Genomic DNA, 16,031 nt, shown 5'->3' on the forward strand with positions numbered 1-16,031 from the left:
CACCTGGTGGTGGTAAGCTACTTTCGTAGCCACAGCTGCCCTGGGGTAGACTGACGGAAGCGTGGCTGCAATTTGCGCCTACGGCCCCTCCGACCACCACCTATCATTCATCATTCATTTCACCGGTGTGAGCGGCACCGGGGGCAAAGGGTGAAGTGTCCTGCCCAAGGACACAACGGCAGCGATTTTTGGATGGTAAGAGGCGGGGAGCGAACCGGTCACCCTCAGGTTTCTGGCACAGTTGCTCTACCCACTACGCCATGCCGCCCCATCTTAATTTACACATAAACACTTCTGTGCACAAACACTCATGTCTTTAAACTTTAAAGGCAGATATATTTCAGGTCTGGGGCTCCTAAATTCAACTTCCTGGGAGCCTGGCCAACTTCAATTTTGTTCCATGAACTTGCAGTGTTTATTTTCATTTGGGTGGTTTTTTTTGCATTTGCAGTATTTTTATGGCATTTGTTTTCGATCCTGCAGCGTTTATATGATTACAGCATTCTTAACTTGCAGATTTTTCTGTTTCATGTGTTTTGTGGTGTTTCTGCCTATAGCGTTTAGATGTTGCCATGCATTTGCCCCTGCCGGCCAACGTATTAAAGAAATTAAACAATCTTTATATAACACGCAGTAAAGTCCAAACTGTGTTGGTAAACTTAAATGGACGTACGTGTGTGTGAGTGTGTGTGTGCGTACGTGTGTGTTTGAGAGTGTGTGACATAGAGACAGAAAGAGAGAAGAAGAAGAGAGAGAGATATTGCTACTTCAGTCCCTGTCTGCCTGAGTCTCGTCATGCCAGGTGTGTCACAGTGTGTACGTATGCTTCTATGCTAATGTGTGTTTCCTGAGGACTTAAAGGGCTTAGTCCCGTCTGACCCTGCATACAGATCACACACACTTTGGTCAACAAGCATAGCGCGACCTTCAGCGTGACTTAAAACACACAATAGTAGCGCATGCACACACATAGGAGGCTGCTATGCTAGAAGACACATTACCTAAAACTTTAAGCCCAATCTGCAAAATATACATCTATTTGTGTAGGAGGTGAAACACTTCCGTAATGGTAACACTGAACACTTGACGAGAGTGACAACCTGTAGCAGCAATAGCAAGATACATGTATTGATTGCATTTGTGTATGTTACCTGTATATATGGTAGGAGGTGACAAGCCCATTGGCATTTTGGGGGGGAGACCAACGGATCTCTAAGACTTCGGAACCAGCTGCTGTTACTGAGGGTGGTGTTTGACCATCCGGTGCAGTTTCTAAAGTATGGACATAAACACCCTCTCCTACACCACACCGCCCTTCATAGGAGAAAACAATTTTTTTAATGGTCAAGACAAAAAGATGAAAATCAGTCTTATTATTGTAGCTTTTGTACATTGTACTGTATAAGACCTCTGAAAATATTGTGCGATCTCTGCAAGCATCACATACTGTAAATATGTTTTCTTCTTTGATGATTGATTTACACTCTACACTTATGTTTTGGCTTTTCGTGACACTGATTGCAAAAAAAGGAATAACTTCCACAAGGGTGGACTCAAAACAGGTAAACTCCATTGTCACGATATGCATCACCACTTGTCAACAAAGTTAATTATTGTTTAGTATCAACAATGATTAATGTCTTTTTACACCTGTATGACAATTGAGAATGTGAGTTGCATCCAAACACCAATTTTGTTGTTCCTGTTATCGTTCATTACAAACATGAAGAATGAGTGCTTTATTGTTTTTATGTAGTAATATTAACGGTACTATAATTAATTTTTACTTTTCAAAGAACGTAAAGACTGTGACGCCTTTGCCAGCTGTACTCGGGCAGAAGCAAATCCTGCAATATGCATTTAACCGCCACCACCCAGAGTGCACCTTCGGCATGCTAAAAATAGGTTGTTTTGTCTAGATTGCACTTCTATATCGCCCAGAAAAGGTAGTTCATATTATAATTGTCTGCTGCATAATTCACATAGCGACAGCACAGGTTGGACTGTTACAGCATATGATGTCATGAATGTGGACGGAAATGAGTGCTTCCATGGGCACAGTCGGTATAGTACAAGCAAACTCCTTTAAAAAGAGAGGTCTACAACACTTTTGTACTTGTTATCAACTCTGCTCAACTCTGCACACTTAGTAGATCAACCGCAACATGCCCACTAATAATGTGCACATTTTTAGTTTAGCACTTGTTATTTGGATCTTAGGTATTAGGTATTTTATTTTGTGAGGTACCTGATAAACGGACCAAAATGTATATTTATGTCACATAAGTCTTATAGATGACACAATAATGCACTTTGCATCTGACACTAACCACTCTGACATGCCTGCACTCGGACAAGGTAGGTGGTGAAAGGCTGTAGACCCTTTACAGTAAGGTTCAGGTGTTGGCCCGTAGGATGCATTGTGGCACTGGTACTTCCTGGATTCAACAGGATGTTGTAATGCATAGGCTGGCTGATGCTGAACTGGTCTGTGGAAAAGGCAAGATGGAGAATGATTATTAGACTGGACTAGATTTTGGGGGTTCCAGAAGTATTTGGACAGTGTGATGAGTTAGCATAAGATAGCTGAGATATTAGAACATTTTAAGATGCTATTCTTCAATACGAGAGATAGAGTACTCCATTTAATTCAATATTTACAAAGTAAGATAGATGTATTAGTCCACATTATTTTCCAGGAAGATCTTTTTCAACTTGACCATACAAAAGTGTGGTTATATTTCTGACCTCAAAATGGGTCTTAACTGTGGACCCACAACAAGGCAAAGACACCGAAATGTATACAGAAACACACTGAACTCCCACACACACCTAGACTGTTAATATTCTCTGTGGAGATTTTTCCATAATTCAGGCCAACTGTATTGTGATGGGTTATTCAACATTCATGAACTCTGGATATCTTTGAGAATGAACTGATTACTGGACAAATGAAAGACTTCAATTATTCACCCCCCCAACTTACATATGCACACACACTCACACAAAAATGTACACAGCACACTCACTTCTGACTATGGACTTTCAATATGAGCACATTTTCACACAAACTGAAGGATATTTATAAGTACGTCACATCCCCCCTTCCTTACATACGTTTGACCGGCACTGTGATTTTCAAGTTGTGTTAAGTACTTTTCATCCCAAAACATAGCCATGCAGCTCTTTTTTACATTTCTACACAAACAACACTACTAAAGTGCAGAGATATACTGTAAAGGTACTGTAAATGTCATTTTAACAGCCATGTGGTGGTGTTTTGGTTGTCAATGTATGCATACGAAGATGCAAACACCTGTGTATGTACGTACACACAGACAGGCACATTGTCAGTGAGAGGCACACACACACACACACGCGCGCACACACACACACACACACACACACACACACACACACACACACACACACACACACACACACACACACACACACACACACACACACACACACACACACACACACACACACACACACACACACACACACACACACACACACACACACACACACACACACACACACACACACACACCAGTCAGAGACACTCCAAGCTCTGGGCTCAGGGAGCTAACCAAGCGTGAGAACCCAGACGATATTTCCTCACCTTTAAAATCAACCCATAATGACAATAGAATAGACCTGCCTATGGAAATATCTCCACAGCGTCGTGCCCACACACACACATCTGCACAGGAAAATAGACCCAAGCAAAACACAACACAAACACACACGCGCAACAAAGCGAAGTGTCTTCGCTGGTTGGCCCTATAAGCGGTTTCCGAGATAGGAAATCATGCTAATGAGAGCATAATAGCTGGCGATAGATGGGTTAGGGCAGACAATCACTAGCCCATAAGCATGAAACTCAGTCCTGAGTGTTTGCTACTGTGTGTGTGTGGGGATGTGGGTGTGTGGGTGCGTGCATGCATGGGTCCAAAAAGGCCAGAAGGTGACTGGTAAACTACTTTGCGGTTTTGTTTTGGTTTGACCCCAGTTAGAAGTGATTCAAAGGGAGAAGTTTGAGTGCTCGGTTTAATGTAGCAAGAAAGGGTTATAAATATCTTAAATAAGAGTTAATCTTTTAAAGTCATTAGACTAAAGCTGTCTTTAAAAGACAAATATTAATGTCATAGTTAATTATATCATTAGACACCATGACAATGGTGACTAATATGCGTGTCATTTTGATAAAGACGCTGTGAAAATGACCATCCATCTGTTTGCACTGCTACTCACCAGGAGGGGTCCAGGCCAAGAAGATGGAGTGGGGGCCTGTGACTGTCACATTGTGTGGAGCCGGAATCCCAGCGGGGCACCAGGCTGGTGTTTTTATAAGGTATTTGTCACTCACACTATCACCGCCACCTGTGCTGGCCTCCAGTTCATAAACATACCTAAAGAGGTGATACGAATGAACATCTATAAAAACATCTTAGTTTACACATTAACACTTTTGTGCACAAAAGAAAACCTCACATTATCATATTAACTGTTTTGTTGTGCAAATGTCATCATCATGTGATATAAAAATATTTTATTCTAATGTGGCTTACTTCAGTCGCTTATGGTAAACGTTTTATTATGTTCAGTCATCTGAGATATTGATCATACTCAGGTTTTCTTATTTGATAAATAAGATCATTTCAGAAACACAGTGGACCTCCAATAAGGATGTATAAACACTTGGAGGTCAAATCCTCATATTCAACATAGTGATATCTAAAAAGAATGAACTTGAAAAGTGTATTTAGATTTTTTTTGGCTTTGTTTTGTGATGCCACCACATAATATGATAAAATATTCTGCAGATGGTGATCACAGCAGTGGAAATGGAACTCATCATGGCTAAGTCAACAATAAAATAATAATATACAATACATAACACACAACATTCCCCAACATTTTGGGACTGAAGCAGTAAGGCGGCTTGGCTTCTTTTGAAAATTAGCATTAAAATGGCATGAGGCATAAAATAAGTATCAGTACTCTCCTCTGTCCCTTCCCCCGCCCATAGTCAATCTGCTTTAAAATTGTTATCAAAGTAAAGTGGTCCAAAATTAGGCACTAACATTACATATTTTAACTTTACTCCACTGGAGGGAAAACTCAATTACAGCCAATTAAAATATTCTGCTCATTCCCCTTAAGGCATAGATAACCTCACTCCTGGACTTCTATGTTGTTCATTGCATTCATACGGTCCACCAATCTTTAAATCTCTGCTTGTTATCTATACCTCACAATAATTACAAATCAATTTTAATTTCACACTCTAACAGGCTGATATTGTCTGTTTCTATTTGTTATTTTATCATGAAGCCTTTAGTGATCTTCCTAGAAAAAAAACAATGTCAATAAAGCTTTACTTTCTACTACAATTATCATCCAAACGTATACATCATCCTCATGCAGTCTCAGCGCACTTTTCCATCTGTCCCGTCCGCCTCCTCCGACGCGCTCGCTACCATGACATCATAAGATGGATTCCCCTTTTAAGAGCGTGTGCCTGGCTGACGCTAAAGCCTACATTAGCTGTGTAAGTGGGCCGCCATTTAACATTAAAAGCCTTTAATTTGCTATAAACTTGGGCACACATGCATTAATAGGTGGCGGTGCTAGGTTATTGTTCTTAGGCTGAGTGTTTTAAACAGGAGGCCATTAGTGCCTCAGCAGTGGGTTAGAAGACAGTCGGGGAAAAAGGTATTAGAGCCACTTGCATAGATAAAAACATAGAAAATACACTTTGGAAAGGAAGAAAAAAAAAACATTGAGTAGGAGGGTGAATTTAAACAATTTATCACAGAGAGACTTTTTCCTGAACTTAAACACCACCATGGGATATCCCCAAAAATTATGACGAACTAAAATGTGTGTGTGTGCGTGTGCGTGTGTGCGTGGTCGATTTGCATCCCTTTCCCTGCGGCTGTGCATGTGTGTCCTATGGGGCCAGCCACAGGGAATAGGTTAATTCTCTCGTCATCTTAGACACTTCCTGAAGTGCCGAAGTGAAGTGACAGCTAATCAACATCGTCATAAATAATCAATGGCCACTTTGAGCTGTCTTCAGTACAAGCGTACACAGGCATACACATAGAGGGTGAAAGCACACGGCATATAGATAATGGGGCCGGTGCTCCTGGTGTAATTCTCTGTTGCAGGGCTAAATTAGGAAAATAAGGAGAACGGGAATAAGGTGAGAGGGTGAGGATGAGATGGGAGGAAGTGTATATTTTAAAAGTGGGAAGAAAAGCAAAGCGGGTCGGGATGGGGATGCCTTCTGGCAAACAGAAAGAAATGAGGGAAAATTAAATGTCACATACAAATAAGTCCTTATATTCTTTATCTATGTTAAAGAGATATCTGCTCTGATTTTGCACACGTATATCTATCTATCTATCTACTGTATCTATCTATCGAAATACTGGGATGAAGAGGTTGAGAGGTTGAGCATGGGAATCATTTTTCACTCCCCTAATAATTAAAACAGCAAATCACACTCTGAAAAAAGCAGATTAATACAGGTTAAATGAAAATAAACAAATACATCAAATCTACGCTCTGCTGATCGGCCACTAAGAGTCAGATCAGATTTGTGATTTCACTGTGTGGGAATGTGCATCATTGGCATGTCAAATATTTGATCATTAAATGGCACAAACAGACGTATAAGAGTGCAGTCCTCAGAGGAAAACGCAGGGTCACCACCCGTACAGCACACGCAAATCTGGAATTAAATTAATTATAGAGCGACGAGTGCAGTGTGCTATTGCAGGTGTTTTCGGGCTCATGCGTGGAAGTCGAGTGCACATGTGTACCTGCGGTTTGGCAGGAGTCTAGTGTCAGTATAATTCTGGTCACGGTGGTCTCCGGTAAAAACAGTGTGACCGTCTCTCTGCAGTCTGTACCGCAAGACCAGTCCATTAGGCCTGGCCGGCTGATCCCAGAACAGCTCCACCACAGATGTGTTGACGATCACATGTCTGGGTCTTGGCCAGACACCTACATGTGGAAAGGATAAACAATTCCGCGTCAGTTTAGATGATTATTCACTTTTTCACTTCATTACTGTATGAATGCCTTTAAACTGACACAATAAATAATATAAAGAAGACATCTCCATATATATATTTTTTTATCTTAGAATCGGCTCAAATGGATTGATCAGTATTTGATATTATTGACTGTGGCTTTCAATCATGTATGACATTCTGTTTATCAGAGGTAACAGTTATGTCCTGCAGAAAATAAAATAGAAACAAACAGAATAGAGAGAGTAAATCAATTCCACTATAAAAGGACATCCACACTTTTTTAATATGATATATTATACGCTTCCAATTTTTTAATGTGTGGTTTTTTTTGTTTTTTTTTACTAATCAAGCATCACACCTTAGATAGAGAAAACGTTACTGTAAATTACACAATTTAATTAATTTAAGTTGATGTGATTGATTTATCTGGCAGCGTCGCCAATGACATGAAGACACAATAAGTGGAGAAGGGGGAAAGAAGGGGAGGAGCCTGATGAGGGACTAAAGAGGTTGAATGTAGCACAAAACAATATAGAGATAGAATACTGCTGGTCAATAATGAGTTGTAAGAGTACATGTTGAATATGTGTGGATGGGAAATAAAGTATGCTATAAACAATCAGTGCAGAGAAAAGCATGGAAGTGAGCATCTAAAAACAGTAAATATTGTTCTTAGACATTTAAACATAATGTAAATAAGTGAATTAATGAATCAAATATTAACGCCATTTACTGTTCATGAAACCATTTTAAGTGTAGGCTTTTAAGAGTTATGTCTCCAGTTGGAGTGGACAAAACAGAGTGTTTGTACGGTACCAGTGGGAGCAGCTTGCTGGGTGCGTCCCGTAGAAGGTGAACTGGTGCTACATCCCACAGTTGTGCAGGTCACCAGCACAAACGTGTAGTTTGTGAATGGCTGCAAACCTGTACATCACAGGGAGAAATAATCACTTGTATGTATACAAACATCCACTTAATGCAACATTACATGCATAGGTCCTATTTGTTAGTTTTCTTTTTAGAGAAATATATTGCGCTAGGGATTATAGAACAGTTACAAAAGGTGAAATAAGTGTAAAAAGTCCAAGAGGGACATTGAATGACGTCTTTCCCAACATTCATCCTTTGCTCTCTTCCTGATCCCGCAATCCACCCTCCTTCCATTCTTGCCACTCTCAACGGATGGATCCATATCTGTCTGTGCTAAATTATGCATGCCATAACTCAATAATGAAACAACGTAAAGACGGGCAGCTGCGGAGCTGACACGGGATGGGAGCGGTCCGACGCTGTAATGTCATCAGCTTTTGATCTATGATAATTATGATACCTTGGTATGCGTTTAGGCTACGGCGTCCTGACATGATTTATTAATAGGGGCCCTCGCTATGCAGTCTTAAAGAAATCACATAACCCCTTGAGTGGATCTTCAGGTGGCTGCCATTTTTGTTATTGGGGGGAAATATCAAATTGATAGAACATTTATTTGCTATTTTTTATCTGTTTATTTTTAAGTAGTGCCATGTTTGAGGTGGAAGGTGGCCGATCTAAAGAGTCCAATGCAAATATTTCAAGGTGTCGTGGGAATTGACTGAATGTTTTATGGTCATTCACTTAGCAGCTGACTACATACAACAGCTTGCAAATCAAATTTATGACAAAACGAAGGGAGTAAAACAACTTCAGCTCAAATAATGACTCCAACAATAGACTTTGGCATCGCAGGATGGGGGTTGCAGAAATATGTATAAGTGAATATGTTATACATATATTCTGTGCAATTTTACAGCATGCTATAAATAATATTGATTTAATAGATTTGTTCAACGATGAATACATTATTTATCCTCACTTTAAGGATCATACATTAAATTCAATGTTTTATATGGAAGTGAAATGTCCTATTTTCTTCATTTCCATCTTGCAGTATAGGACTTTAGAATTTCAAATCTGATAAGCCAATGTACATTTTGATTGCATTATAATGCACAAACTACTTAAATAAATATATTATTGACATCATTTTGCCAATAACTTAACTGATATGTCCTCCCCCACTGCGCATGTTTTGATATTGAGGGGGGATGTAGAAAGACACCCAACTGTGCATCTCTGCTGCGAGTCAGCCGTTATGGACCACATGCGACACACAAACACTTGGATAATGCTCAGCGGAGACCTTCCCCCCAGTTTCCTCGCATTGTTCCCTACTGCTTAACATGCCTTGTGGGGCCCCCCGTACTTAACACTACCACTGATCAATGTGTATGTGTGTGTGTGTTCTCACTTTTGTCCTGTGTTTGTGTTTAATAAAGAAAATCTGTCAGTCAGGGTTAATTAGTAAAGACTGCGTTGCACCGTTTACAAAGCATGCATATACAGTAATGTAACTGTTGCATAGTAAAAGTCACCAATGTTCTGATGTCTTTTAGTGGAACACTGAATAAAATGCAGCAACCTTATTTGTTAGACATGTAACATCACATGTAGTTAACCTGATAATGCACATAATACACATGGCAATGGCTTTAAAACTGATAAAAATGAGACTTTCAAGTGTGCATGACAAATGATAACCATCCATCCATCCATTTTCTAAAGAATCCAAAATAATTATTTGACTACTGTCTTTAACATTATTAACTTATGTACTTCTTATTCAAATCACGCACGCACGCACACACACACACACACACACACACACGCACACGCACACGCACACGCACACACACACACACACACACACACACAGAAAATCACTCATCCTAAAGAGGGCAGTGTTGTTCTGCTGCAGAAGTGAGAACCCTACGTCTCCACCAGTGTGTGTGTGTGTGTGTGTGTGTGTGTGTGTGTGTGTGTGTGTGCCTGTATGTATGGGAGAGCACTCTCATACATGCAGGCGTGTGCTTATATGCCTGATTATGAAACAAGAGAGGAAGCTTCAATCATTTTAACAGTGATCACCGAGAAGTGAAAAACGGGTGGAGAGCATTGTGATGTGACAATGTTGTGACTGTTATTGTAAGAACAGTAAAAACTTTGACTAATATGTAGAACAAAAAAGAGACCTCTTATTAAAGAGCTGCTATAAGACTACAGTATGTGTGTTGTGGGAGTCAATAAAAATAACTGACCCAAAATTGAATTTTATTGACAGTTTGCCATTGCTTGTTTGCATCAGAGAATATGATAAGATAATGGAGCCAACTGTCACCTGATATACAACATAAGGAGCCACAGACAGGCGACATGAGGGTGAATGAAACAACAGAGGGAACCATGAGAAATTACAAATGTAATGAAAATGTAGCAAAGTGTAAAGAACCAAGAATAGCATTAGATTTATGTCTGCAAAAGATTCACAAAATCATGATCAGGAAGAAGAATATATGGAAGGAAAGAGAGGGCTTTAATAATAAATGATAAATGGGTTGTACTTGTATAGCGCTTTTCTACCTTCAAGGTACTCAAAGCGCTTTGACAGTATTTCCACATTTACCCATTCACACACACATTCACACACTGATGGCGGGAGCTGCCATGCAAGGCGCTACCAGCAGCCATCAGAGGCAAAGGGTGAAGTGGCTTGCCCAAGGACACAACGGACGTGACTAGGAAGGTAGAATGTGGGAATTGAACCCCAGTAACCAGCAACACTCCGATTGCTGGCACAGCCACTCTACCAACTTCGCCACGCCGTCCCTTAATACCATATCTTCTACATTTTGGAGAGTTAGACTTCCTCTCTGAGGCTCTGTGATGTGTCTCAAATTTTGTTTGCTGCTTATGGCACAGGGGTGGGACCAGACAAGCTCTGCTTCTTCCCACTCCTGTTGAACGGTTGATCACTTCAGTAAAATGTGTGCTTGTGAAGTTTGAACATGTTCAAAATAAACTGAATTCTATTGAATCTAGAACACTGAGATCAGATTTATAAATGCATGCATACACTAACCTATAGATACAAATATACAAAGAAAACAGACATTCCAAATTCGGAAGTAAATAAGTAATGTTTTACCTATTGCCTTAAAGCATGCATTTTGTATTAGTAAGAACATTAGTAAAAACAGTTATTAGTGTTGTCAATGTTGGAATGACTGTGAATGTGAATAATATTGTCATTTTATCAATGTAAACACACAAGCATATTTGCAAAATGCATGGTATCATGTTACTGTATCACATTAATAAAGATACAATTATGTGACAAGCAACACTAACCCCATATTACAGACCCTTTATTTCCACAAGGGATCTTTAGAATGTCAAGACCGGTGTTGTTGTTGTTGAGAAAACGCATTTCAATTATACATTTCAATTTTATGAATTAATGCAGATGTAGAAACTCTGTAGAATGTGTTTGAGCACATACAGTACCTCAGATATAATAGCACATTTCTGTGCTATGAACACGGGAGAGGGAAGGAAACCTGTCAAATATCTGCCGCATCTAATTTTTCTTTCTTTCAGTAGCTCACAGTAGAATTCATACGGAAGTTACAGTGGGTTTTTTTTTTCTTTAACACTGACACTGATGAGAAGGGATGGTTACATGAAAAGAAAAGTTCCTGTCTTATGCCATTGCACCATGTCTACACACTTGACACCTTTGCTGTAGCACAGACCAATCAGAAAGCACACTGCAGCCAGCGTAAAAAAAGATAGAAATCATTAATAAATAAAATAACATACTCTATTCCCTGCCTTTGTGAATTAATAATGAGCCTACAAAAGGCCAATTAAACACATGATTAATGCCATAATCTATATAATTGCAGGCAATCATTCATCGTGAGCTAATGACGGCAATGTTTAATATCGATTCACATGGGGTACTTTTGAACAGCAGTGCTTAATTCTTTCTATGAAGTGTCATAATTGCAAACAGCTAAAATGCTATTAATAACAAGCCTATTTGTTACTTTTCCTGAAGGAAATCATTGCTCAACTGTAAGCAGAAACATACTTGGGCGTGTTAAGCAATTACTCGGATTTGATAATGAATATGAGATTTTGCCCTACTTGCAAAATGTGTTATTATTGAGTGTATAGACAAATTAAGTGTTAAGTCACTTGCACAATTAAGAGAAGGGTACACTCACACGAGGAGACCCGAGCTGTGCTTGACACCTAATGTCTGTTTTTTTGATGATGTGAGCTCTGATTGGATACAATTACTTTACTGATTAAAAAAGGTGGGCCTGTGTCCGCAACATACCTGTCATGTAATTAATGTTCATACAGCCACTTTACACAATAGATATAAATGAGCCATTCCACCAAATTTACAAATTGCTGATTGTTAAAAATATTATGTTCTTATAATATATTATATATATATTATTATTATTATCATTATATATTGTTGATGTGGCGTGTGTGTGTTACGACACACCTGTGAGAACTGCGCGTTAAGACGAAAAGTGTCACTTTAAACAGCAGCAATCATTATTGAAACCTATACAGCATGTCTCCTTTTTATTGTTGTCTTGTTTCGTTTGCTCTAGCACCACTCAAAGCCTTTTTGCAATAACACATATGTACTTATGGAAAGCTGGTAAATTTCTGAGCATTGTTGATGAGCTCTGCTTTAAGTGTCAGACAGCAGATACACAGAGTTAACAGAGAGCGAGACAGTGTTGGGTGTGCAGGGTTTCCCTCAGGATGTTTCAGGCTGAGTGTGTGTGTGTGTGTGTGTATACATACTGTATAAGAGGGGCTACATGCACATGTTGGCACATTAGGCCTTTACAGTATTACTGCCCATTACTATTTATGTTTGCCAATGTTTGCATGGTGCACACACACTAACCACAGGAACCATGGCAATAGTGTGTTGGTTACTGGCAAAGCTGATGCCTGTGATGGAAGACTGATACCATACTTTATAGTTGACTTTATTTCTTTGTGTTTGCATTTTAAAGAGTCACTTGCACAATTAAGAGAAGGGTACACTCACACGAGGAGACCCAGGCTGTGCTTGACATCTAATGTCTGGTTCTTTTGATGAAGTGAGCTCTGATTGGATAAAATTACTTTACTGATTAAAAAAGGTGGGCCTGTGTCCGCAACATACCTGTCATGTAATTAATGTTCGTACAGCCACTTTACACAATAGATATTAATGAGCCATTCCACCAAATCACTGCAATTTGATGCCCTGGTAATAAAATGTATAAATGCACAATAAAATTGACTGTAAAATTAATGTTTTTCATTAAGCAGAATGTCCTGCACATTGATCGGATAGCTTATTTAAGTAGGGGTGTCAAAAAAAAAAAAGATTTCCGAATGAATCGCGATTCTTATTTGTAACAATTCTTAATCGATTAAAAAATGAATAAATAAATAATAGATTCTAAAAATGTTCATTTTTTTCTTTTTCTAAATCTGTCCTGTCCAACATCTCAGGCAAGTCATATTGTTGATGTAGATACCCATATCTTCTGTATAGATTTACTGAAATGTGAGAACTGTTCTTGTTGCCTTATTTGTATTTGACTTTATTAAATGTTTAAGTCGAATTTTATTAAACAAAACCAGTTTTCTTTTAAGTAATACAGAAATGTATCACAGCTGTTAATCTATTTTATGGAGGATCGTAGCTAACCATAGTACTGGCACCCATGTTATTAAAAAGTATGGATTTTGAATCGAGAATCGTTTTGAAACAAGAATCAATTCTGAATCGAATCGTTACCCACAATAATCAAATCGATCCGTGTGGTAGCCAAAGATTCACAGCCCTACTAAATAGTAAACATAATTCAAAAGATTAATTTAAACTATCTTGGTCACTGTAATGTAAGAATAGCATTGTCTGTCCTTGCTTCCTAAGATTAGATTTTACCATAAAATATAACCTTTTAAATCCTTTAGAAATGTACATAATGATCTTTTACATATTTGTGTTACTCCTTATCCCAATATTTTTGTGAAAACCCCCAAAAAATAATTAAGTTAAAATTCTCACTTTATTGTCCCTGTGTTTTCACTCATTACTGTTACCCTAACAAAATCACTAAAACTGTGCTAGGGTACACATTTCCAGAGACCTAACAACCTGGATGGGCTATGTTCTGGGGTTGGTGCCTGACTTCTCCCTTCAATATTATTCGTATTTTGAGAACCAGCCTCATCTGCAGTGGACATTTGTTTTTCTTAGTGTTAGCTATAGTGGACGTTGGCCTTAAGGAAGTTAACATGTTGATGCAATGATATCCAATGTGTTAACAGTGGTCAAAGTTCCTCTATACAATAGGAGAACTGTAGTGTTTTAGGAATGTGTTACGGAAATGAATCAAAGGGCTGTAATGGGGAATATTCCACAGGAAGTTGCATCATTCAGATTTTCTGCAGACCAAAAGTAGGTTCACTCATTTATATTTATGTACTGCATATTTGATTGTACTTTGATTGTATAGGACTCAGCACAGTCCTGCTACTAAAATTATTTTTTTAAAGTTGTTTGTTTTTTTAAATACGTTTTTTTTTGTTGAATCACTGTAATGTGCTTGTCAAAATACATGCTGTATTTCATGTAGAGTAGATTGCTAAGTGTATGCTAAATACTCACTCTAGTTACTCTTAGACCTCTTACTCAAATGAGTCTTCTTCGGCTTAGGAACGTATATAAAAATGTAATATGAATTACTGAGATGGGTCAATAAAAAATGTGAGCACCGGTAGTTCATTATGTGTATTATCAGATTTACAATTGGAAAAGGATATACTGTACATGTAAATGTTTTTTGAGAGTTGCAACAATCAAATGGCACAGATTTGGTAGAATAGCCTAAAACAAAATTACTTAAAGGCCTACTGAAACCCACTACTACCGACCACACAGTCTAATAGTTTATATATCAATGATGAAATCTTAACATTATAACACATGCCAATACGGCCGGGTTAACTTATAAAGTGACATTTTAAATTTGCCGCTAAACTTCCGGTTCGAAACGCCTCTGAAGATGACATATGCGCGTGACGTAGCCCGGCGAACACGGGTATGCCTTCCACATTGAAGCCAATACGAAAAAGCTCTGTTTTCATTTCATAATTCCACAGTATTCTGGACATCTGTGTTCGTGAATCTGTTCCAATCATGTTCATTGCATTATGGAGAAGGAAGCTGAGCAAGCAAAGAAGAAAGTTGTCGGTGCGAAATGGACGTATTTTTCGAACGTAGTCAGCAACAACAGTACACAGCCGGCGCTTCTTTGTTTACATTCCCGAAAGATGCAGTCAAGATGGAAGAACTCGGATAACAGAGACTCTAACCAGGAGGACTTTTGACTTCGATACACAGACGCCTGTAGAGAACTGGGACAACACAGACTCTTACCAGGATTACTTTGATTTGGATGACAAAGACGCAGACGTGCTACTGTGAGTATGCAGCTTTGGCTTCTAAACATTTGATCGCTTGACCGTATGTGCGCAACTTTTTTTTGCGTATGTACGTAACTTTTTTAAAATATATAAGCTTTATGAACCTTGGGTTAGGTGAACGATCTTTTGGGCTGAGTGATTGTGTGTGTTGATCAGGTGTTTGAATTGTATTGGCGTGTTCTATGGAGCTAGGAGCTAGCATAGGAGCTAGGAGCTAGCATAACAAACACGCAGGTGTTTTTATGCAGGATTAATTTGTGGCATATTAAATATAAGCCTGGTTGTGTTGTGGCTAATAGAGTATATATATGTCTTGTGTTTATTTACTGTTGTAGTCATTCCCAGCTGAATATCAGGTACCGTGAGTATGCAGCCTTGGCTGCTAAACATTTGATAGCTTGACCGTATGTGCGCGTCACGTACGTAACGTTTTAAAAATATATAAGCTTTATGAACCTTGGGTTAGGTGAACGGTCTTTTGGGCTGAGTGATTGTGTGTGTTGATCAGGTGTTTGAATTGTATTGGTGTGTTCTATGGAGCTAGGAGCTAGCAGAGGAGCTAGGAGCTAGCGTAACAAA

At 38.9% G+C, this 16,031-nt stretch overlaps 1 protein-coding gene across 7 annotated transcripts in view; it reads right to left on the reverse strand.

The window, feature by feature from the left end:
- The window catches only part of ush2a (Usher syndrome 2A (autosomal recessive, mild)), a 395,330-nt gene that overhangs the window by 87,688 nt on the left and 291,611 nt on the right, over positions 1-16,031 (reverse strand). For all 7 annotated transcript variants that reach the window (XR_009821723.1, XM_062025662.1, XM_062025687.1 and 4 more), the window contains 5 exons: positions 7,872-7,979; positions 6,840-7,023; positions 4,261-4,418; positions 2,331-2,489; positions 1,152-1,314 (listed from right to left, as the gene is read on the reverse strand). Coding sequence is in view for 6 of the 7 variants with exons in the window: in XM_062025662.1 (XP_061881646.1) it covers positions 1,152-1,314; positions 2,331-2,489; positions 4,261-4,418; positions 6,840-7,023; positions 7,872-7,979 (772 nt within the window). In the remaining variant the exon portion in view is untranslated. The remainder of the gene's footprint in view (positions 1-1,151; positions 1,315-2,330; positions 2,490-4,260; positions 4,419-6,839; positions 7,024-7,871; positions 7,980-16,031) is intronic.

The sequence above is a fragment of the Entelurus aequoreus genome, linkage group LG02 (genome assembly GCF_033978785.1).
Source record: "Entelurus aequoreus isolate RoL-2023_Sb linkage group LG02, RoL_Eaeq_v1.1, whole genome shotgun sequence".
Classification (NCBI taxonomy): Eukaryota; Metazoa; Chordata; class Actinopteri; order Syngnathiformes; family Syngnathidae; genus Entelurus; species Entelurus aequoreus.